The 25,957-nt window shown below is 40.1% G+C and overlaps 1 protein-coding gene across 1 annotated transcript in view; it reads left to right on the forward strand.

Annotated features, from left to right (window-relative positions):
• The window catches only part of LOC309823944 (contactin-associated protein-like 3), a gene marked incomplete at both ends in the record, with an annotated part of 187,812 nt that overhangs the window by 35,965 nt on the left and 125,890 nt on the right, over nt 1-25,957 (forward strand). The window contains 2 exons of the mRNA XM_082656618.1: nt 3,380-3,490; nt 9,764-9,957. Coding sequence (XP_082512744.1) covers nt 3,380-3,490; nt 9,764-9,957 — 305 coding nt within the window. The remainder of the gene's footprint in view (nt 1-3,379; nt 3,491-9,763; nt 9,958-25,957) is intronic.

Consider the following 25,957-nt stretch of genomic DNA (forward strand, 5'->3'; position numbering starts at 1 on the left):
TTATAAAGCAGAAACTAACACACCATTGTAAAGCAATTATACCCCAATAAAGATGTTAGAAAAAAAAAATCATTATGGTGTGTTTGTATTTTCTATAAGACACATTACAATGGATCATCAGTTTCCCTTTAGAGTTCCTAAGCTTTTCTGAGCTTCTGAGTACATTTGAGCTCTGAGTACATTTGAACTTTTGAAGGAATGAGCGCATTTCAAAACTGAGATTATTTCATAGAATAATTTCTTATTAATGTGAGTGTTATTATGAAGAGAAATAAACTTGCTTTAGCCTATTTAACTGTAATATTATCTGTCTATTTTCATTTGTTAATTCTTATAAGGTTATTACTTGTACTCACCTCATTTTCCCCCTAAGTGGTAAATAGTTGTACTTTTCAGTTGTTTTGCCATCTCGTTTGTTAAAAACAATTATTTATGCATAATTGTTGTAGCTTTGAAGCATTTCAGAATTCGCCTTTCTTTTTTTGGATAGAAATAGTATCTATCAGACTTTTGATAAGAATAATATTCAGTGGAAATCAAATATTTTTTAATGATTCCAGAAAAAGAAAATTAAATTGTGTCTTAACAATTTTGGCTCCAGAAATCGTAGTATAAAATATAGACATTTCAGATTGAAAACAACGGTTAAGGAGATTTTTGGGGGGCATCTGAGACTTCACCTTACTTGAATGTAATTTAGTTAAAAACACAGTGAATGTACAGAAAATACTGTCCAAACACAGAGCCGCTCTTTTCCAAGTACCTTATTGGACATGGTCACATTTTTTGATCACGTGCATTCTCAAATTTGACTGTGTGGAAGTGAGTTGGAACAACCAATTAGGGTTGTAAAGAAAATGATCACTTTTAAAATTGTTTCTCAAAGGCAAAGATGACTTCATAAGAGCAAGTACATCTTACTCTTTCTTTTTTTCAAGACTAAGATTCATATGCCTTCTCTTGAGGAAAGAACAAAAAATGAGAATATGGCTTGGAACGTTGAATGCTGCCTTCTATATCTCTCTATAGGGAAAACGTCCTTATAGAATATTTTGAAGAAGCTTATGTGATGACTTGTCTTACCATACTGAAAATAATAAAAGCAAACACTTTAAATCCTCATAGAAACCCTATGAGTTGTGTGATTCCCCTTTGTCCAGTTGTGTGATTCAGGTGTGTGACATCCTCATTGTACAGATGAGGTAACTGAGGCTTAGGGAGGGCCAGTGACTTCCCAAGAGTAGGCAGCTTGGTAAATGCCATGCCCACACCCTGTCTGCCTCCAGGATCTACACTTGGTCCTCACTGTTTCCAACCCAGAAAGGAGAGACCCCAATATGGTGAGATGAGAAAGATGTGAGCAGAGGGGACTGAGTGGGGAGCGTCTGGGGAGACTCAGAAAGGAAGCCGTGCTGGGGGGGTGGGGGAGGCTGGGAAAGGAGCAGGCTTCCCAAGCTAAACAGTTGATGGAGATAATCTTCACTTACCCTCAACCAGCTCTGTGACTTTGAGCAGGTTAGTTAGATCCCTGGGACCCCTTTACCTAAAGGGGGAATGATGTAGGCCTGGTCTGCTCAACAGGCTGTCACCCCTGAGAAATTGTCACGTTAACATTCGAGTTAGCACAGCTGACTGTGGATTGTGGATGATCCCAATCTTCTGGAATTTTCTGAATGGCTAATAATGCCCCAGTAATGTCTCAACAGCTTTGTACTTGCAGTGCACACACCACGGGTGCTTGTTTGCTCTTCCTTGTGCCACAGACCCTTCGGGCACTTTGCTGAAACCTGACCCCTTCTCACAGCAATGCTTGTAAATGCATAAAATGTATACATAGGGTTACAAAGTAAATAGTTATATTGAAATGCTGATATCAATGTACTAGAAATTGTAACATAATGTCTTCTTAGTTATTAGCACATTATAAAACAAGATCTAGTGGTGACTTTAATAAATACTGTTATTTTGAAGTAAAGGGGACCATAAACAATATTTCTAGATATCTGTGACAACGATTGCTATTAAAATATCTGTAACTTATGTTGGTAACAAATGCACGGGCACTGGTGAATACAGTCTGGTTTGTCTACATTTTTGACTGAAGAATATGCTAGATTTTAGCTAGAGGTTAGTGAAAATAAAGATGTAATTTGTTCTATTCATCTCAACGGACCCCCTATATCATATTTGTACCACATGTTAAGAACCCCTGAGCTCTGTGGTTCACTGCTTCAAGATCTGTGAAAAACCCTCCTGAGCTTTGATTGAACTTCTAATGAATCTTTAGATCAAGCTAGGGAAAACCAGTACCTTAAAAGTAGTCTTCCTATTTGCAATCATTGTAGTCTGAATTTATGTAGTTTTTCTTTAATGTCTTTCAATGCAATTTTTATAATCATCTCCATAAATGTCCTGCAAATTCTGTAAGATTCATTCTTAGATACTTTATATGTTTTGTTAGTATTTGCTATTCTATTTAATTTAATTTCTAACTATGGATAAGTTTAGAAATACTATCAGCTTTTGTATAATGAATTGTTAAGCTAGCCAGTGACTTTCAGAATTTCTACCTCCATAATCATATCATCTGGAAACGATAACAGTTGGGGTTTTTTTCCCCTATTTTGTGCTTTTAATTTTTAAATTTTCTCATACATACTGATAGGACTTCCAGTGCAATGTTCAATAGAAACAGTGGTGCCTGTGAAAGTGTTCTTTCTGAGTTTCAAGGAAATACTTTTAATATTTTCCCATTTAGGAGTGATGGGCTGGAACCAATTTTTAGCAGCTAGCAAGAGCCAATCATTAACTTCTCATGAATTTGCAGGAAAATACAATCATTATTAATAATTAAATTATAGAAACGTAATTAATTAAATCATATTAAAACAAAAGTAATACATTCTGAAAACTCACCACTTCCTACTTTATTTTATGTCATCTTGCTGTTATCAGTGCTCTTGAGGTTATTCACATACCTTGTGTCTGCGTGGTGAAAATACTATATAGTGATGTGATGTGTGCATTCTTTTTCCGACTTCATGGTCAGTGACATCACGTTGATAGCTTTGAATTGGCCATGGTACGAGTATTTACACCATAGAAAGTGGCAAATGCTACCAATCAGGGTTTTAAATTTTCCTTAAGAGCCTGTTGTTAAACATTTACTAACACACCTCTGATCAAGACTGATGTTTGCCACAGGCTCTAGCATTTTCCTAGCCTGTTAACTAAAAAGAAAGGAAATTAAGGAAGAAAAGAAGGGAGGGTGGCAGGGAAATAGGAAGGAAAGGAAAGTAAAAGGGAAGGAAGAAGAGAGGAAGAGAAGACAGGAAAGCTTTAATCAGTGTATTAACCCAAACGTGGTGTTTCCCCCCAGATAGCTGTGATGCTCCTCTGGCGTCTGCCTTGCCTCGGGCTTCCTTCAGCAGCTCCTCAGAGCTGTCCAGCAGCCACGGCCCTGGCTTTGCAAGTCTTAATCGCAGAGACGGTGAGTCTGCAACTGTCTTTCTTGTCAATCTACCCTGATTCTTTCACAGACAGAGTTATTTTCATTTTTAGTTCATATTCCTTCTTATAGCTCAAAAATTAATTATACTGAGTTTAATGAAATTGAAGAAAGCAGCAGGTTCATCATATTAGCTAGTATTCATCTGCTACCTTTCTTCTTGCTTATCATCCATTTTTTGGTTTGTTTTGATATCTTCCTTCCCTATTGATTGCCAGCAAATGGTCATCAATAAGATTTATGAGAAGGGAATTGTCGGAGCCTAGATTATTTCCAGGGTTATCCTCCAAGGAAATTCAGTGGAGCAGGCTTTTCTCCGACACAAAATAATGCCATACTTTGCTGGGGATGAATGCCTACCCCCCAAAAATGGACCTTTGTCAGTAGTATTTATATTTTGTGACGCTTAGACCTCATCCTTTTTGCATTCTCATTTTACTACTCTATTTTGTATAGCAGCTTGTCTGTACATATCTCTTTTTATCCAAGGCTTTCACAGTGTGCTTACAAATTGTAATGAATTCAGCTACATAACATCCCTAAAGAAAATGTACGTTTTACGATCAATGGACTTCTTTTCCAAAGGCTTCTGGCTAAGTGAGCAGTCAAATATGGATAGATAATTTAGTACTCATGGTTTTATTTGAGCATCTCACCCTTGCATTTCCTGACATGATCCTACACTGAATTTAATTAAAAAGAAAAAGGAGCCGTTGCTTTAAGAAGAGTAACGGTGTGTCCCTGGGAAGTGGTGGGGGCTTTGGAACAGCGTGCCTGGCCTCCTGCCCTTCTGGGCATCCTGGATTCCTCATTGTTCTCTACATATCAGAGGGAGATGCAGCTATTCTGAGTGGCCTCAAGGATGATCTGGAATCATACCTGTTCTGAATAACTCAGGGGGCCTCTGAAAGATGCACAATGATGCTTTTATAGAATTAGACAAGATCTCAGAGCTGCATCTCTCATAAACATGAAGATTTCACAGGAGATGCACAAATAAACTTGGTCATACATTTTATTCAGTCATGAATGAGGTATTTAGTACATGTCTGGATGATTTATAGGCTTGCCGGGCAATTCTTATTTTATTTCTAAGGTGAGAAATTAGCAAAATCATCTTATAGTCTTGTCAATACAGAACTTCAAACAAATAAGAACTGCAAAGCCTGAGATCAACTCAGATCCGAATGCCTCTCTACTGTGTGTTTCTTTAAAACTTGGTCAGGAGTGTCTATGAGAGAAGCAAAACAAAACACACAGTAGCAGTGGATTTTTGTTTATTTTATGCAGAAAGAGCTGCAGCCATGAATGTTAAATGCCAAGGGCATTGAAAGTGGTCACTGGGGACACTACACGTAGAACTTAAGGGAGTCACATGTGAACAGTCACAGTGTGTTTTTTTCCTTTAATATTACTGGCATTTAATTTGAATCACAAATTAACACACTTATTTTTATTTAATTTTTAATTGTCTGTTTACAAAACCATTATAGGGTATGTCTGCATTTAGTACAGGAATCTGTTTTACAATTAGGCAGCTGTGTGTGATTTTTTCATTATGGATGCAGTTTTTGGAAAACTACCTGTTCTGTCCTGCTCAGGCTGCTAGCAGACTGCATAGCAGAAAGGGAATCAGAGGTTACCTAGACAGGTCCAGAGGGAGGATTTCTGCATTTTTTACATCCTGATAGCCAGAAATGGTATATGTAGATAGTTGGAATTGCTCCTTAAGAAATCAGAGCTGGAGCAAATGCTTAAATTTCCCTCAGCAATGTAGGCAGGGTTGTGACAAAAACGTCAATATATACATCCCAGAGATCTCTGAGTGGGATGGTCAGGGAGCATCCCCAGGCCCTGCCGCCCTATGGCCCCTTTTTCCTGGGAACATCTGTCACTCCTGCTTATCTCACCCTGTCCCCACTCACCCAGCCCTGCCTGGAATCTGGAATGAGTTTTCGGTGAATTAAGATGCATTTAAGTGAAGAAAGAAATACACAGAGCTTGATGAGCTCCCATCTGAGACAATGTAATGAAGATCTTGGAGGGAAACTTCCCTTGGTTACCATTTCAATTTAGCCATTTACTTGTTTGACATTTAGATGCCCTGGAGATAGGTGAATCTGTTCACGTCAAATTATCCCACTTGACTTTGCTCCCTTAGGTATCTTTCTGCCCTGGACCTTGTTCCAACTTGAAGAAAGCATGAGCTATTCTCCTTTTTACCTCTGGGTAATTTCCACCTCTGGGTAATTTCCCCCTCTGCACAAAGCTGATACTCATTATGACAGTGCATGCCCCGTGGCCACCAGGAGTAGGGGTCATTTTCATCTTGATCAGTGACCAGAATAATTAGGGCCCTAGCTGAGAGTTTCCTGTTCAGCCTTTCCTCTCCCCAGAGACACAAGTCACTGCCTGTGTCTGAGCCAACCAAAGGTGGGGGAAACAATCACACAGGGATAACTAGAGACAGAAACCTTCCAAGATATCTGCCAGTATATCAGTATAAAAGACAGTCTGGCTATTGATAAGCAAACAATACTGAATAACTGACAAATCACAGGGATATGTTCTTAGAAGGGGTAGAGAATGAAAAGGGAGCTAAGCTTTAATAAAATACCCTCACACGAACCTAAAATGATTGTTTTTTGCTTGTCTGCAAAGCAGAGATTGTAACACCTGTCCCACTTGCCTGGTGCGTGGAGGAATTGTGACGTAGCACTTAGAGCATCTGGGAGGGTCCTGAACACATCACATGCTTGTGACAAGTTTTGGCTTTCCTCATTTTCTCTCCTTTATGTAGTATAAAGTGGCAGGTAACGGGCCATTCAGTAATGAAAAGACTGCAATGCCCCACGCTCTGGATGTCATCCCTCTTTCACCATGACTGTCTCCCGTCTTGTGATCGTGTTTGGGAGAGAAAGTATTGTGCTAGATGCTCTAACACAGCTTCTTGAATTCTCATTGCAGCCCTAAAGCATACCTATCACACTTTGCTGGGAGGGATGTTTTGTGTTCAGTGTCCCAAGCTGTGGAACCTTGTTCTGTGCAAGTCAGACCCTCTGGACATGTTCTCCTTTGTATAAATTGTGACACTTTATTCAACTAAGGGGCTGAGGCAGGAGACAGGAGGGTGACAATGGAAAAAGACAGTCTGTGATGCGGTCAGGGGAAGAGCTGGGTGGGAGGGTAAGTGCTTTTCTTGTGGGTTCAGCACTGGTGACTCCAAAACAGTAATTGCAAATTCCTGGGCTCTGTTTCAGGGGGTATTGGTTCCCAGGGGGAATTTACTGAAGATTTGCAACATTTAATAATGCAGGCTGATCAGTTTCAGAACCACTGCTCTGCAGCTGCCAGCTGGTGGGGTGGCTGTGCTCAAGCTTACCCACATTAATGTTGTTTCAGTGTATTTTGTTTTGTTTTCCATTACAGAACAGTGATCTCCCTTACCCCTCAGTAAAATTGTTTGGTGCTCCCTAACAGTCCTCAGGTTATATTTGTGCATTTCCCACTTTTTCCAGTCATTAGAAAAAAAGGCATCTACCCCAGTGGACTGTGTGCATGGGCGAATGCACAGTAACTCACATCATCACCCTACAGGGGTCTGGGGATTACGCCATGGCTGTGTTATCCAGCTGAAATGAATTGCTTTGCAGCACAGGGAATTCTGCAGTTTCATTGCTTTATCAGGGTACCTACTTAATCAGATAGCTTAATTTGCATACCAGTAGCACCTTCTCACCACCAGTAAGGAATATGAAATGTTCAAGGTTGATTACCTGCAGATGTTGAAGAGTGGTTGACAGAGATGTGGCTGCATCTGTGGGAGAGGCTGGTCCCAGGGCAACATGCTGGAAGCATGCTGATGCTTTTCACTCTTGCATTTCTGTACATGTGGTACCCATGTTAATGATACTTCCTGCTTCAAGAGAAATTAAAGATGACAGAGAAAGATTGTGAAATGCAAAAAGAAAAACTATCTTCAGTACATTTTTACAACTAAGAATACAGGACATTTAGCAGTTTCTCAGAGATTTAAACTGATTCATATAAAACTTCAAATGTAGAACCTTTAAGTTAAAATGATCAGCTAAATGCCAACACCTAATTTCTGACTTCTTTTGGCAATTATTATAAAATTACAGGCAGTTGCAGAGTAATGTTACTTGGGACAATTAGTTAACCCTCAGCTAGAACCCAGAAGGACTTATCATTCATCAAACATAAGATGGGACCTTTGCATAAATCAGTAGAAGTAGCAGGGAGGTGTTGGGTGGTGATCAATCTTGTTATTAGAGACAAAGAAAGACTGAAAATTATCACAGGTTGGAAGACACTAAGGAGACAAGGTGACTAAATGCAATGTGGGATCCTGGAACAGAAAAAGGGAGCTAGGGGAAAAACTGGAGACATCAAAATAGTTTGTCGTTTTGTTACCATTGTACCAGTGTTAATAGCTTAGTTTTGATAAAAAATACCATGGTGATGTAAGATATTAACATTAGGACACACTGAGTAAAACTTAGACAGGAATTCCCTATCCCATCTTTGCAGCTCGTTTGTAAATCTGAAATTGTTTCAAAATAAAAAGTTTAAAAATACATTACAGAACCACCAGAGTTGTGGCGTATTTAAGATGTGGATCAAAGGAAAAGACATTGTGCTTGTGGTTGAGAGGAAATTTTGGAATAAAGATTGCAGGAAATGAGGAAATCTTAGAAAGAATTTGAGTTTTAAAGAATTTGTAGGCTTTAAATTTTGCTAAGGGTTATACATGTAGTGCAGTTAGTGGAGGACATAGTGAAACAACAGATGTGCCCACTTGCGAGTTTCACCTCCACACCCTGATGTAAGTGTTCCACTTCCATTTTCCTTTGAGCTGTCTTGTAGCCATGTCACACACCGCCTGACATGTACTTGGTCGTAACAGCTTTTGTTATCAGGACATGGATGTTAATAATAGCCCCGAATAAAAAGATAATAAATGTTGTCTAAAGTGTCAGACCTTATTATGAGAGCCTCAAAATAGATGACAGGACAATGGGGAATATATATTTTTTTTTTTTTTTTTTTTTGTGGTACGCGGGCCTCTCACTGTCGTGGCCTCTCCCACTGCGGAGCACAGGCTCTGGACGCGCAGGCTCAGCGGCCATGGCTCACGGGCCTAGCCTCTAAGCGGCATGTGGGATCTTCCCGGACTGGGGCACGAACCCGCGTCCCCTGCATCGGCAGGCGGACTCTCAACCACTGCGCCACCAGGGAAGCCTGGGGAATAATTTTTTTAAAGCTAGCTTTTTTGTGTTAGGGACTGTGTACATGACACTGTTTTCTAGACACGGATAATTAGCAAAATATCAGTTCCAGAATGCATTTCAAACCTATTTCCCAATTTTTATATTGCATAATAATTTAAATTCAGAAAATTTAATATGACATCTAAATCCAAATTCAAAACCCATGTTTCTGTTAAACTAGAAGAACAAAATATATCAATAATACATTCACAGGTATCCCTAATTCTTCGGTTTCTCACAGGCACTGGAGAAAACAAAGCACAGTAATTTCCACTCTGCACCTATTGTCTTGAATACCTGAGAAACTCCTCCTTATTCACTTCCTCTGGGTTCTCTCTCACCCTCCTTGCTGCCTTTGTAGAACTCTCCCTCCCTACACAGAAAGCACTTTCACCTCCACCCCTCCCATATTGCATTTCAAATCGTTCTGTGAAATGTCTGCTTCTCCTATGAGTCTGTCAGCACCTTGAGTGTAGGGCTATGACATAGCCATCTCTGTTATCCCAACATTCAACATTGTACCTCCTCATGCTGGGAATCCAGAATTAAGGTATTCTAGCTTGATTTTCCTTTATGTCCAACAAAGGGCAAGTCATGCATTGAAGCCCATAAAGACACTAGTTCCAAGCACTGATGTAATGGCACGGTGTTTAGTTGTCCACCTATTCCATTAAGCAATTTCACTTAGCCGGACACCCCAATACCAGAGAGTCAGGGGTTATGAACTAAGAAACAAAACAATTAATATAGGCTCCATCCATTTACATTTAGCCTGTGTTCTTATTTTGTGTTTGTGTGTGTGTGTGAGAGAGTGTGTCTGTATAATTATGAAGCATTATATAATGCAGAATTTGAAACTATGATTTTCATAAATCTTATTTATGATCCCATTCTTACAGGTTAATATAGATTTCAAAGATTTCTCTGTCCTTACCGGTTTTCTTATTTTTATTCCCACAAAAAGGGGCTGGTGGCTGGTCTCCCCTTGTGTCAAATAAATACCAGTGGCTGCAGATTGACCTTGGAGAAAGAATGGAGGTCACAGCTGTGGCCACCCAGGGAGGATACGGGAGCTCCGACTGGGTGACCAGCTACCTCCTGATGTTCAGCGATGGCGGGAGGAACTGGAAGCAATATCGACGAGAGGAGAGCATCTGGGTATGTGCTTTATTGAAAAGCAGTCTGTCGGAGTATGAATTATGCCGGTTACTGCATGTTGCTGCCCATCTGTCAGATCAAGTATAGAAACAGAGCCTCCTCAGTTACCTGAAAATGTTTCCACTGAATGTAAGCCACATGTGACATTCCAGAATACACCGTCCATGGCTAATTCATGAAATAAGTAAAACAATTTTATCATGTAGTGAAATATTGAAAATGTCTTCCCATTATTCCTTTAAATAGTGTGAAGCCTAAGGAATAAATAAGTCACATACAACTGATTTTATTTTTGTTTTATAACAAACACAATAGTTTATATTGCCTCAGCATTTTTAAATAAAGCAAGTTCATTTTCTCTATGCCCTCTGATAAAATGAAATTTCTGAAAGACCCTGATCATGTTAAAAAAAAAATGTAATGGAGAGTCTCTCTGTGGAGGACTTGTTGAGGGATGTGTTGAGTTCCTTCTCCAACAGGAACTTGGGCACCATGTGGCCCCTTGTAATTTATGGACAATAGATCCCTAGGATTCTTTGGAATCATAACTATTTTATATCAGGGACATAGTTTCTACTTCTGATTACATATCCATGCTCCTTTTAGAAGAATTAAATTTTGTTTGCTTAACTTTCTGAATATTAAAATATATGTAATTTATTATATATTTAGCATTTCATACCTTTAAATCACAGTCTGCTCTGAATGAGAAGCTCTAAAAGTGGAGTGTTGTAAAGGTCTGCAGCAGGTTTGCAATTGGCTGATGGGGTGTGGCCTGAAGAAGATTCATCAGGTGGAGAAGAGATTACTTTTTTCTTCTTATTAAAAATATAATTTAGAGGGTCGCCAAGAGCCGGGGGAAGGGAGGAATGGCCTGTAAGTGCTTTAATGGAGACAAAGTTTCAGTTTGAGAAGATGAAAAAGTTTTGAGATGGAGGGTGGTGATGTTTGCACAACAATGTGAATGTTAATGTCCAGAACTGTACACTTAAAAGTGGCTAAAATGCTAAACTTTTTGTTATGTATATCTTACCACAATAAAAAATACACAGTGTATCTTCCATTTAATTTAGGCTAAGAATGTTGTATAACTTAAAAATTTTTTTTTCTTAATTCAGGGTAAGAAGAAAATTGTCAGCTAAAAAGCTGTTATGTCTTAGCACATAGCTTATCTATAAAACTAATAGGCAGCAAAATGATAATATTCGTTGGGTAACTGCCCTCATTTGAATTTCCTTAGAACTCTGTAACTTATTATAACTTAATAGATTGTGTTCTACTTAATTTCTTATCCCTGGAGCTTTTATTAGTTAGTCAATAAATGTTGATGCAAATTGAATCAAGAAAAACTAGTTAGTTGTCTAATACTAGATAAAAGAACAAAGTGGGAGGGGATATGTGAGTGCTTTTAGGGCTGGCTGACCTAGGGTTTCCAAACAAGTAGTTGCCATGTGTATGATCAGAAGCAGATATTAATGCTGTGCTCATTCTAAGAACACCAAGTCCAAAGCAGGGTTAAGGTCAATATTGCTTAAGTAACTTAAAGCTTAGTGAAACATCTACTTACATAGGGAACTTTTGTTCAAAATTAAATATTATTTTTCAAAATTAGTTAACTAATAGTTAATGCCTACTTATTCTTCATTGTATTAATTAAGGTTCATATTTTCGCCCTGCTCCAATCCCATCTGATTGAGCAACTCTAAAAATTCTTGTTTTTAGTTAATCAGGTTGGAGAGGAATCATATGTAAGCATCACCATCTGCTGATTTCTTTAAAGATCAGGCACCCTTAGGGAAGTAGGGTCAAGAATACAGTGGCATTATTAATCCTAGATCATGCAGGTGAGGACAGAAGTGGACCCCTCAATCCTATCCATCCTATCACACAGTAAACATGGGTAGAGTGGCCTGCCTTACACTCCTGCTGAGTTTGCATCCCTCCCTGTGTCCCCAGCACTTCATTGTGCCTGGGGCAAGCACGTTGGTAAATGTTCGCTGAATTAAAACGAATGAGTGGAATCTACGTTCTGGTAGGATGCCTTCCTTAACTCCCTGCTCTGTGCTTCTCTGTAGCCCTTGGTCTCAGCTTAGTGATCCTTGAAGCGCCAGTGCAGGTGTTTCTCCTCTCACATTTTGAGCTCCTTTAGGAAAAGGGCTCATCCTCACGTCTTCCGCGTGCACCACCCTGGGTTAAGTGAATTCATCTCCTAATCGGGGCCCGACTAGACAAACTGGCATTGACAGCAGTAAATCACACTAGTTGATGATTCTGACATTATACTCACAGTTTCTTTAAAAAGATTGGGCTGGTTTGGCTGCTTTCCAGACCTCTCACAAAATGTCAGCTGCTCTTAAAAGTCAACCATACACCTTACCAGAGGTTCTACCCCTTCTTCAGGTGGTTGTTTTAGATATGAATTGCTGATGTTAACTTGAGAATGAATCTAAGATTTTAAAAAATTTCCTTGAGATATTATACTCTTCATTAGTGAAAGTAATATGTTTATTCATGATGCCATTTACTTAATTTCCTATCACTGCTTCCACAAATTTTCATGGATTTAGTGACCTAATACAAGACAGAGTTATTATGTCATAGTTCTGTAGGTCTAAAATACAGTAGACCTGGCTGGGTTCTCTGCTTAGGGCATTTTTCCTGGAGGCTCTGGGGAAGACTTATCCTTCAAGGTGTCTGGAGATTCCCAGAACCTTCCCCAGGTTCCATGATTTGCTGGGAGGATTCACAGGACCAGTGTGTAGTCATACAGCTATGATTTAGCACAGTGAAAGGACACAGAGCAAAAGGAGCAAAGGAAGAGGGTGCATGGGGTAAAGTCCATAGGAAATCAGGCCCAAGTTTCTACAGTCCTCTCCCAGGGAAGTCATACGGGACTAGCTTAATCCCCCAGCAGTGAGTTATAGCAACCCACATGGAATATTACCAACCAGGGGAGCTCATGTACTGTGGGCTGCTCATGTAGGCACCCTCTGCCTTGCATGTAACAAAATTCCAGACTTCCAGAAGGAAGGCAGGTATTGAGTATGAACCATACTGTTTGAACAAACATTAGGCACAGTAAGCCACCTTTATCATTAGAGTCTTGGGAATGGGCCAGCCTTACAAGCAGGCCTTTCAGAGGGCAGCAGTCAGGACTGCCCTCCTGATGCTCCTGCATACACACTCACTCAGTTCCTTGTGGGTGTAGGACTGAGACACTGATCTCCTGTAGGCTGTCAGCTGGGGGCTGGTCTTTGCTCCTAGAGGTTTCCCACATCCCTTATGCTTTCTGTGTGGCCTGTTCTTGCAGCAGCGGGTCAAGTCCCTTTCATCTTTAAATCGCTCTTTGTTCTTGTTCTCCTTCTGCTGCATCTCTCTGACTTCCTCTTCTTCTAGCTGGAGAAAGTCCTCTACTTTAAGGGGGCTCATGTGGTTAGACTGGATCAACTTGGATAATCCAGGACAGTCTTCCTAACCATAATCCCATCTGCAGAATCCCTTTTGCCATGCAAAGTAACATATTCACAGTTCCTTTCTTTAGGGCCTGGACATCTTTGAGGCCTTTCTGCCCACCCCACTGTATTTATACACCTCTGATTTTTTTTTTCTTTCTGCATTTGGTATCCTTTCCCAGCAAACACATTTCTCATTGGATCTGAAGATGTTTTCCAGAGTCATATGAAGTCATGTGGCAGGGGTATCTGAGCACCTGCTCGCAGTTGGTGTGTCACAGGTGTCTCCCCTGAGAGGCTGCTGCCCCGCCATCACTAGTGTAGCTCTCACCCACAGCAGTGTCCCCAGCTTGTGGCCTTGCTGATGTAACCTTGACCCCCATCAAGGAAGACCGTGTATTGGCTTTCTTCTCAGAAAGCCTCCTACTTTTATAAGAAAGTCCAGGTCTTCCCTGGTGGCGCAGTGGTTGAGAGTCCGCCTGCCGATGCAGGGGACACGGGTTCGTGCCCTGGTCCAGGAGGATCTCACACGCCGCGGAGCAGCTGGGCCCGTGAGCCACGGCCGCTGAGCCTGCGCGTCCGGAGCCTGTGCTCCGCAATGGGAGAGGCCACAACAGTGAGAAGCCCGCGTACCGCAAAAAAAAAAAAAAAAAAAAAAAGAAAGAAAGTCCAAATCAAGCACTCCTTCTCTGGCCTTAAAAGTTTTGTGGATATTCTCCCTGTCGTAATTTTTTTTAATGACTTTTCTTGTTCTTCTGGGTCTATCTGCTGTCTGTGCTAACTTTGTCCACTAATACATGTTAACTCTTTCCAAATTCCGAAAACTGAGAAAGGGCTATCCTAACTCCTTACTGAAAATGGACATGAGATGATAATAAGACAAAAGGTCTTTACTTATGTTACTTTGGGCAAGTTGTCCATATGTTTGCCACATGTTTGCCATGGAATATTAATTAATATGTGAAATGCAATGTATACCTCTCTAAATTCTCAAAATTATAAAATTGAGACATGGCTAGCCACAAAGTCTTTGATTAAAGGATTTGAGGACTGCAGGTCCAGTTACTGAAGGTTAGTTATCCAAATTAATTTTCTTAAAAAAAAGAAATTATGTTCTTCACTGGTGATGTGTTCCACTTTAATATTTTTTTCTTAATGAGTTACTGCTTCCATGGCTGAACTGGATTTCTATGTGAAAATAACCAAATAAATTAAATACTCAGATCTGTGAAATACATTCCAAAAGGGTTTTATTTAAATGGAAATATAGGAATGTGTCTTACATGACAGAAAAGGCATCACCATCTCTCACCAAGGGATGCACTACATCTCAGGACATACAAATTCTTTTGATGTGCAGAGTAAATGTCCTCACTTGAAATGTAGTGGAAGAAGTATCCCTGAACAAGTTTAGAAGGGGTGCGTTTCCTATACGATGTGAACAATCATGGTTTATATCCGTCATTTAGTAAACCAGGTGGCTTGACCAAGCTTGATGCTAAACATCTATAGGACTTAGAAGATGAGTTTGCAACTTCAGCCCGACTAAATCAGAAAATAACCAGAGTCTTAGGACACTGAGGATCATAGAACAGCATTGAAGTGAGCAATGCAACAGATCAGTGATCCCTGACAAAGTTCACTGATGTTTATTTTCTACTGTTTCCCTGAGAATATGTCAGCAAACACTTACATCAATCTACTTTGACTCTTAGATTCATTACAAGAATTTTGTGGGGCAGCGCTTGCGAACCAGGATTCTTACCTGCAAGCTAATGTGAGCTCTGAGCTCCCTGGGGGCCTCTGGACCAGGCTGGGGAGAGGTGTGGGCTCCAACCACTGTCCTGCTCTGAGTCTGGCTCTGTGAGCCTCCCTGGTGGGCAGGAGAGGTCCGTGAGTGGGCAGTCTACAGCGCTGGCAGTATTCTAGAGGGGTGTTGGGGCAGCTCCATCACTACCCTCCCGGACACCTATTTGGTCTTCTTTGGACCCTATAGCAAGCCTTGTCCTTCCCAGGCCACCTGCCTGCCCTGACTCTGTCTCTTCTCCCTCCCCATTCCAGTTGTTTGGGAACGATGGGCTGATGCTATGAGAGCCCTCTCCTCTCGGGAGACCGTGGCTAATGGTGTCCACTGCAATGGTGTCCTCTGTTGAGGCTCCTCTGGCCCAGGGACCACTGGGTCCCTGTTGGCCATGGGGACCTTTCCTCCTGCAATTCCTGGGTGTTTTTTCTTCTATTTTATCAATACCTTGTCTTCATTCTCATCTTACTATTTCTCCCTCTTCTCCTCTATCCTTCTATTCTTTCCTTATCTATTTTTTTCACCTATCATTAAATATTTTTCTCCTTATTTCTCTGTCCTCTCTCCATTTTTCCCTATATCCCTCTTCTATCTGTATTGTTACAAATTCTAGAAAATCAACTTGAATCAGTCTAGGTAATTTGGGAATCCGACCACACGGAGAAGGGAGGATTTAGCTGGGTCTCTGGCATGTGTGTAACTAAGAGGCAGCCCTGCCCTGTGTCTTCTGTGGATTTGCTTCTGGCATTCATTTTCCTATATTGGTTCAAAAATCTGAGGAAAGGCTCAGACTTACTTGGCTCTGGCTGAGGGGAGTCTCAGATCTCACCACCTGTGAAGAGCTAATCTGATCAGGACGGCTCCCAGCCCACCCTACACTTAGCACCGAAGCCCCTGGATTGGTGGGTGGGGCCATGTAAAGACTTTATGTCCACCCTAATGGGGGCACTTAGAAGGGAGGGATGCTGGGAGGGCCATATTATCAGATTTCCTGTTCCTTGTCTCTCTCTCTCTCTCTTTCACTCTCTCTCCATGACCTGTTGCTTTCTTTTCTATTTCTCTGCTTTCCTCTTCTTATACATCTTACCTTTCTACTTCTCGCCTTCCCTTTTTCTCTATGAATTAAAGGACCTAGATTGCTATGAGTCCTGCTACTCAACATGTAACCTACGGACCAGCAGCATCACCTGGGATCTTGATACAAATATGGAATCTCAGTCCCCACCCCAACCTATTGAATAGAATCTGCATTTTAACAAGATGAGCAGGTGATTCCAGTACAAGCTAGATTGTGAGAAGCACTGACTGGGATGAACCAAGTCCCATCTTTGGGGGAAATTGTTTTGCCCCTTAACTATCCTCTAGCTGCCTGGATCAGAGGGGACTGTGCCCCCTGCTCCAGGATGCAGCTTATCCCACGCACGTGTTAGCCTGAACAGGTGATGCTCTCTGTTAACAGGACCTCAGGAACCTTGCTCCAGTGCCCTTCGACTGCAAGACACCCTCTTTTTCCCTGATAGTCACCAACCTAGGGGGGTGGAGCCCAGGTATTTTCTCATTGTTATCAGTGAATAACAATCAAGTGGTTAAAGTTAGTCCTATCTTTGAGAACTATAATATTTCCTGAATCTCTATACTCTGCATTCAATAGGAATTTATTCTTCATATTAAAAACTCATCAGAACTCTAATTCAGAACTCTAATTCATTATATCCTTTATGAATTGAAGATGGAAATTGTTATTCAAGATGCATTTTGAATTTAAGTGGATTTTTCTTCCTATGCAGGCCCTTTGTGTGAAAAAGGCATTCTTCTAAGAAAGGCCTGGCAAAATATATTTGAGAAAAATAAGAAAAGAAATTACTTGAAATAAACATAAGTTCTAGTAGAAATAATTCTATTTAATAGATTTCTTTCACCTTGAAACAATAGGTAGCAGTATGTCCTTAAATGAATATAAGGTAGACGTAGCAAATCGTTTGAAACTTTGTTCTTCTTTAGATCATTTCCAACCTAGAACACCAAGTAGACTAATTAATGAGGCTCATTAATATTGTTTTGAAAGATTCACAACAATCTCACAGTGCTCTAAGAGAGCAACAAAGGTGACCCCAAATTTGCAGGGCAGAAAAAAGACAGGGAAGTACTGGAAGCATGGCCGTTGGGATGGGGACCGTTTGTTATACCTGCACCACTTCATTTATTTAAGAGAAAGAACTGTTGCACATATGGCAAAATATTTACCTTGTTAAAATAAATCTAGATTATCAGCACATGTCTATCTGTTTTGGGGGGATGTTTGAAATATTGCATAATCAGTTTAATAAAGAATATTGGATTCAGGTTTAAAAGAATTATGTCTACTTGGTATAAATAGAAAGATCATATGACTGTGTAGTTTCAAAATAAAGAGGGATAAGAACAGTGTCAAATCATAATAAGAAAAACTGGACTCAGAGATAAGGAGGGTTTGTATGTAAGGAAGCAGACACTCTGCTAAGTGTGAAGCTCTATTGGTAGAAGGAGCGGAAATTCTCTTGACAGAGATTCCTGCTAATTCAGTCATTTAAATATATGTTGGTTTATTTCAGGTCTAGGTTAATACATTTATTGCTAATGAGTTGATGACTCAACAGAGCCAAGCCCCATGTCAGGTAGGAGGTTGCAAAGAAGGGTCTGCAGAGTGTGCCTTGGCTGTCTGGGGCTTGTGCCAGCTCCAGGCTTGCTGATTTCAAGTTTGGCTCTGAGACTGGGTGGTTTTGGTCAGAATAGGAGCAGCATTTCAATGATTCTGTATCGATCTCTTCCATGTACTTGGCCTTGTCAGGGACACGGCCCTCTCCTTCCTAACCATTCACCTCATTACGTCAAGCACATTGTTCCCCGAGGCAGTGACTTTGTACCATGGACAGTCTTGTTGATTGCACTTACCACTGTGGACCACAGTTGAATTTTCTGTACATGTCTCCCCCTCCTGGACTCTGAGAGCCATTAGGTTAGGGATTAATCTCCTCAGAGGGCCAGGCCTATTACAGATTCTCAATAAGGAGTTGTTAGACTGAGTTAAGGAAAAGTTGCTACTCTCTAACAGACCTCAACCCAGATGGTTAGTTAAGTTAAAACTTAGCCCACTGTGAGATGCTGCTTGTGTGATGGGAGGCTTTCGGTGCCAAGCCTAAGTGTAACAAGAGGCGTAACACTTTTTCCCCACAAAGTTGTACAAAGATGATGCCCTACTGAACCCAAGAGAGAGGTGGTTCCATTTGCCCTTCATTGCAGGTCTCAGTGACAATAGAGATAAAAGCTGGATTTGGTCTGTCAAAAACTCTCAGAGCAGCTGAAAAGGTTGAGGTAGAGAAGTGAATGAGACATCTGAGCTGCTACCACAAAGTAACCGATGGGTCCCTGGAAATCTAGGATGCAGTAACAACTGCCTCTTTCCAGGGCCAGCTGCATTCAGTGGCTGTGGAGCATCCTTCCTTCCATTTGTCGATTACAGTCCTTCCCAACCTGAAAACCTTCACTCATATCCCCTTTACGCTGTACTAACATTGTGTAGACACTCCCTTCTTTTTCTACTCCTAGGATTTTTCATTTTTATTTCTCAAGTGTTACTTTTCTCTTGCCATATTTATTCACCTCGTGCTTATTTCACATCAGTTCTGGCATCAGGGACTACAGCTTGTTTATCCCAATATCCTTTGTACCTACTTTATTGCTTTGCAAAAGTAACGATTTTGCTCATTTGAATTGCCACGTGTTATCAGGTTGGGAGGGAGGGATGTGGTGGTGAGTAGAATTTTAAATATGTAGCAGAATAAATAGCAACTCTTGAGACATCTTACAAATTACAGTTTTACTTTTCATGGAATGAAGTAGTTGCAGAAGTGGTGTTATTAGAGATATATGGAAATTAGGATATATTTTATGAAAAAGGTAAATCTTAAACAGTAATATGAGCAGAGTATGGCAGAGTTGTGGGGGAAATAGCTTTATAAGTAGAATTTTTTATTCATTTGGGAGATGGCAAATATATTGTTTTTAATCAAGAAAAGTAAATGATGGAAAAAGTGAATTTTTACAAAAAAAGGTGCTCCGGCAGCAGACTCATTGAAAAGAAGTGTTGCTGAGCCAAGTTTTAGGAAGGTGAAAGGCAGGACAGCTCAGGGAGCATCTCACCAGGATTTCATGGAAATTCTTCCTCTTGACTGCAGTTCTGGCAGCTTAGCTTCATAGGATGTTGTACTAATAGTGGGTCTCATAGGGAACGACAAAGTCTACAAAGTCTACAATTTGCACACAAAATGTAAATGTACAGAATGCACAGATATGGTGTGTCCTTCAGGCTGTTCATGGGTGATTTCTTGGGTCTGTTGTTTTGACATAAAAGACTCAAGTGGTTTGGTACCAAACTAATTGGGATCTTGAGAAAATGGCCCACAGCGGAGGTGGAGTGTTTAGAGCACTGCTGTGTTCACAGCCCTTGATAACTCCTATGGTTTCTGCACTCTGCAGTCCTATGCCACTTAACAGTTAGAACAATTTTCTGCTTTTGATGCAGACCACATTTTATAAATTTGTATAGACAAAAGCAATGATGAAATTTTTAAATTTTGCAAAAGAGGAAAACAGGCTTTGAGTACTTTTTTTAATATTAATATCACAGTCTCAAAACTCTGAGATGCTGAGAATTTCTGATCAGCAAACCTCAAACTTTTTCAGAGTAGTTAAGATAAGGGCAGCAGTTGAGAAGCTGGGTGCTGTTCAAGCATGTTTAAGGGTCTCAGACAGAGAGAAATATTGGTTTAGACCAGGGGCCAGCCAACTTTCTCTATAAAGGAAAAGATAATAAATATTTTGGGTTTTGTAGGCCATGCAGTCTCTGTTGTGACTGCTCAACTCTGCTGTTGTGTGAAAGTAGCCAGAAGCAATATGTAAATGAACAAGTGTGGCTGTGTTCCAATAAAACTTTACTTAAAAAGCCACACAGCCAGCTGGTTCTGGGTTTAGGTTGCTTACCCCTGGTCTAGTCTACTTTGTATCTGTTTAAGGTATGAGGTATGGATCCAGTATGAAGAAATAAAAATTACAACATCATTGTGACACAATGTAACCTCTCACACTTGAACTGCACAAAACCTTTGCTAATACTCTTGCTTAGGACAGTCCTTTTCAAATTGTGTCCTAGAAAAACTTTCTTTTCATTTTAAATGTATGCATGTAATTTGATGTCTTTCAGAATAAGAAATAAATAGTACACATCTGATCTATGATATTATTACATAGCATTTAGCATAAAACTAAGGTTAAAAAGAGAATCAATTTAAAGAAAAATATTAAACCAATAAGAAGTGTTATACTGAGTACTTAGTGAGTGCCTGACACTGCTTCCTGTGCTTTAGACATATTTGTTAAACACATCCTCACAACAGCCCTCTTATGCCCAGTTTACAGAAAAGGACACTGAGGCATGAAAGGTTCAAGTTCACTATCCTCAAATCACAGAACTAGTTAAGTGATGTAACAAGGATTTGAACCCCAGCTGTCTGGCTGCAGGGCCCACACTCAAACCACCTTACCACAGTACAGAGGATTCATGTTAGAGATGAATAAAGTGATGATACAGGATGGGTATCCTCTTCCTTAGGGCGTGGGAAGCAGGCACTCTCAGACAGTGCTGGTAGGAGCATAAAATGGCATTAGATGGGTATATGCCCAAAGTATATACCCAAAGCAGGATCTTGAAGAGATGTTTGTACACCCATGTTTATCACAGCATTATGCACGTCCTTGGAGGACAATTTATATAAACTTAAGTGTTCAAAAGCACCCACTATTTAGAGCGCTGAAGATGACAGTGCAAAAGGAACAATGCTTCTAAGTCCTGTCAGTATATCGTCTACACCAAGTAACAATTCCACTTCTAGGAGTTAGTCCTACAGGAACACACAGAGGTGCACAGAAAGTGCCTGTGAGAAAACTAAGTGCCTTGTTTACAGTCAAGATCCAGTTTTCTGTCAGTAGGTGAACACAAATAAATTATGATACTCCATTTTATGGAATAATATAATATTATATGGAATTCATTCCTTTGAAAACAATGAGGTTATTTAATTGATCTATTTATTTATTTGAGGTAACGTTGGTTTAAAACATTATTTAAGTTTCGTGTGTATAAGATTATCAAATACATTTATTCATGATAAGAGATATAAGAAACATTTTTTTTTACAGCTAGAAAAAGGGATGTATTTATTGTGCTTCCATTAGAAATTTCCAAGATGAACATATACGTATATGTGCATGTACATATATATAGACTATTTCTGGAAGTATAAAAGAGAAATTATTAATAGCATTTCTCATTCTGGGTAAAGATATGCCATGAGTACGCGATGAATGGTATTTTAAACTACATGCATATATTGCTGTTCAATTCAATACCAGGTTTTGAAGGGATTAGAGGAAAAAAAAACAAAGGAAATACAAACTAGTTTTTTAATTGTGGTAAAAAAAATAACATTAAATTTACCATCCTTACCATTTTTAAGTGTACGGTTCAGTGGTGTTAAGTATATTCACATTGTTGTGGAATAGATCTCTAAATCTTTCTCATCTTGTAAAATAAACTTAAACCCAGTAAACACAAATTTCCCTCCCCATCCCCTCAGCCCTTGGCAACCATCTCTCTACTATCTGTTTCAATGATTTTGACTACCTTATATACTTCATATTAGTGGAATCATACAGTATTTGTCCTTTTGTGATGGTTTATTTCAAGTAGCATAATGTCCTTGAGTATCCATATTATAGCACATGACAGAATTTCCTTATTTTTAGGGCTGCATAATACTCTATTGTATGTATACACCAGATTTTGTTTATCAGTTGCTATGGTCTGAATGTTTGTTTCCCACCAGAATTCATACGTTGAAATCCTAACCCCTTAAGGTGATAGTATTAGTAGGTAGGGGGTTTTGGGAAGTGACTAAGTCTTCCACTAAGAAAGGGCTTAGTGACTCATAAAGAGGCTCCAGAGAGATCCCTACCTGATTCCAACATGAGAGAATGCAACAGAGGTCTGAGACCCAGAAGAGGGCCCTCACCCAAACTTGCTGGCACCCTGATCTCAGACTGTCAGCCTCTAGAACTGTGAGCAATAAATTTCTAGTGTTTATAAACCATCCAGTCTGTGGTATTTTGTTATATCAACTTGAATGGACTAAGAGATCTATTCATCCATCTATGGACAATTGGGTTGTTTGTACCTGTTGGCTATTGTGAATAATGCTGTGATAAACATGGGCATACAAATATCCCTTCAAGATCCAGATTGCAGTTGTTTTGAACATGCACCTGGCAGAGGAATTGCTGGAGCTTATGCTAATTCTATTTTTACTTTTTTTTGAGGAACCTTCATATTGTTTTTTATAGTGGCCGCACCATTTTGCATTTCCACAAGGGTTCCAATTTCTCTGCATCCTCCCCTAACTAGTGTTTTTATTTGGTTCCCTTACCCACTGAAATACCCTCCAGATATGTGGGGAGTTGCAGTCCACATGGACCTTGAGTGCCTGTGTGCTCTTTCTGGATAGGCTAAGAGTGAAGGCTCTAGCTGCATTTTATCCAGGCCATTCTCAGGGTGTGCTAGAGAAACAGCAGTCCTGAAAGATGAGAGGCCAACCTCCCCCAGACAAGGAGCAGGTCTGCATCTTCTCATTATAAGAGCAGTGAATCTCCCAAGCATGGTGCTTGATCCTCTAAAGCAGCCCACTGCCTGCAGCATCATCCATCCTGGACCCTTTGCATTACCTGTAGCACATAGGGAGGTTCATGGGAAACTGAGGCAGTATTCACTAAGCCATGTCTCTGCCACGTGAACAGCTTCTAAAATGGTGCCATTTCCCAGATGTCTTTCTGGATGACCATGAACTATACGATGCCCAGTCTCTCTGTGCTGGTGTTTGGAATGCTTTCAGTTATCGTCTTTTCTCTTTCATGGTGCTTTTGTGCTGATCTTGTTTCCCAAATTATACACTCGACATAAATTATGTCAAATGTAAGATCTGTGTAGTAACTGTTAGAAGTCAAACCATTTATATGGCCTTTTTATTAAACATAAAAAATATAAAAATATGCTCATTACTTACTTGAGATTTTCAGCTCAAATTGGGATTTAGACTTGAGTTTCCTTCATGTAAGTAGATTCTAAGTCATTTCCACAGTGAATATATTCCTAATACAGCTTCTAGATGATATAGATAAGAATAAGTACTATTTCAACTTAAGGAAAACCTTTTTGGGTGACTTTCTTCTTTTTTAAAAATTAATTTTATTGAAATATAGTTGATTTACAATGTTGTGTTAATTTCTGCCATGCAGCAAAGTGATTCAGTTATGTATATATACACATTCTTTTTCATATTCTTTTCCATTATGTTTTATCACAGGGTATTGAATACAGTTCCCTGTGCTATACAGTAGGACCTTGTTGTCTATCCATTCTATATATAACAGTTTGCATCTGCTATTCCCAAACTCCCAATCCATCTCTCCCCCACCCCTCCTCACTCTTGGCAACTGCAAGTCTGTTCTCTATGTCTGTGAGTCTGTTTCTGTTTCCTAGATAAATTCATTTGTGTTGTATTTTAGATTCCACATATAAGTGATAGCATCTGATATTTCTTTTTCTCTATCTGACTTACTTCACTTAATATGATAATCTCAATGGAACACGATAGAAAGCCCAGAGATAAACCCACGCACATATGGTCACCTTATCTTTGATAAAGGAGGCAGGAATGTACAGTGGAGAAAGGACAACCTCTTCAATAAGTGGTGCTGGGAAACCTGGACAGGTACATGTAAAAGTATGAGATTAGATCACTCCCTAACACCATACACAAAAATAAGCTCAAAGTGGATTAAAGACCTAAATGTAAGGCCAGAAACTATCAAACTCTTAGAGGAAAACATAGGCAGAACACTCTATGATATAAATCACAGCAAGATCCTTTCTGACCCACCTCCTCGAGAAATGGAAATAAAAACAAAAATAAACAAATGGGACCTAATGAAACTTCAAAGCTTTTGCACAGCAAAGGAAACCATAAACAAGACCAAAAGACAACCCTCAGAATGGGAGAAAATATTTGCAAATGAAGCAACTGACAAAGGATTAATCTCGAAAATTTATAAGCAGTTCATGCAGCTCAATAACCAAAAACCAAACAACCCAATTCAAAAATGGGCAGAAGCCCTAAATAGACATTTCTCCAAAGAAGATATACAGACTGCCAACAAACTCATGAAAGAATGCTCAACATCATTAATCACTAGAGAAATGCAAATCAGAACTACAATGAGATATCGTCTCACACCAGTCAGAATGGCCATCCTCAAAACATCTAGAAACAATAAATGCTGGAGAGGGTGTGGAGAAAAGGGAACACTCTTGCACTGCACTGCTGGTGGGAATGTATACAGCCCGTATGGAGAACAGTATGGAGGTTCCTTCAAAAACTACAAATAGAACTACCATATGACCCAGCAATCCCACTACTGGGCATATACCCTGAAAAAACCATAATTCAAAAAGAGTCATGTACCAAAATGTTCATTGCAGCTCTATTTACAATAGCCCGGAGATGGAAACAACCTAAGTGTCCATCGTCGGATGAATGGATAAAGAAGATGTGGCACATATATACAATGGAATATTACTCAGCCATAAAAAGAAACGAAATTGAGCTATTTGTAATGAGGTGGATAGACCTAGAGTCTGTCATACAAAGTGAAGTATGTCAGAAAGAGCAAGACAAATACCGTATGCTCACACATATATATGGAATTTAAGAAAAAAAATGTCATGAAGAACCTAGGGGTAAAACAGGAATAAAGACACAGACCTACTAGAGAATGGACTTGAGGATATGGGGAGCGGGAAGGGTAAGCTGTGACAAAGCGACAGAGAGGCATGGACATATATACACAACCAAACGTAAGATAGATAGCTAATGGGAAGCAGCCGCATAGCACAGGGAGATCAGCTCGGTGCTTTGTGACCGACCGCCTGGAGGGGTGGGATAGGGAGGGTGGGAGGGAGGGAGACACGAGAGGGAAGAGATATGGGACCATATGTATATGTATAACTGATTCACTTTGTTATGAAGCAGAAACTAACACACCATTGTAAAGCAATTATACTCCAATAAAGATGTGAAAAAAAATTTCTAGGTCCATCTGTGTTGCTGCAAATGGCATTATTTCATGCTTTTTTATGGCTGAGTAGTATTCCATTGCATATGAGTACCACATCTTTTTTTTTTTTTTTTTTTTTTGCGGTACGTGGGCCTCTCACTGTTGTGGCCTCTCCCGTTGCAGAGCACAGGCCCCGGACGTGCAGGCTTAGCAGCCATGGCCCACGCGGCATATGGGATATTCCCGGACAGGGGCACAAACCCACATCCCCTGCATCGGCAGGCGGACTCTCAACCACTGTGCCACCAGGGAAGCCCCACATCTTCTTTATCCATTCATCTGTCGATAGACATTTAGGTTGTTTCCATGTCTTGACTATTGTAAATAGTGCTGTAATGAGCATTGGGGTGCATGTATCTTTTCTAATAATAGTTTTCTCTGGATATATGCCCAGGCGGGGGGTTGCAGGATCATATGGCAACTCTATTTTTAGTTTTTTGAGGAACCTCCATACTGTTTTTCATAGTGGCTGCACCAGTTTACATTC

Source organism: Grampus griseus, assembly GCF_964374135.1.
Source record: "Grampus griseus genome assembly, chromosome: 6".
Taxonomy (NCBI): domain Eukaryota; kingdom Metazoa; phylum Chordata; class Mammalia; order Artiodactyla; family Delphinidae; genus Grampus; species Grampus griseus.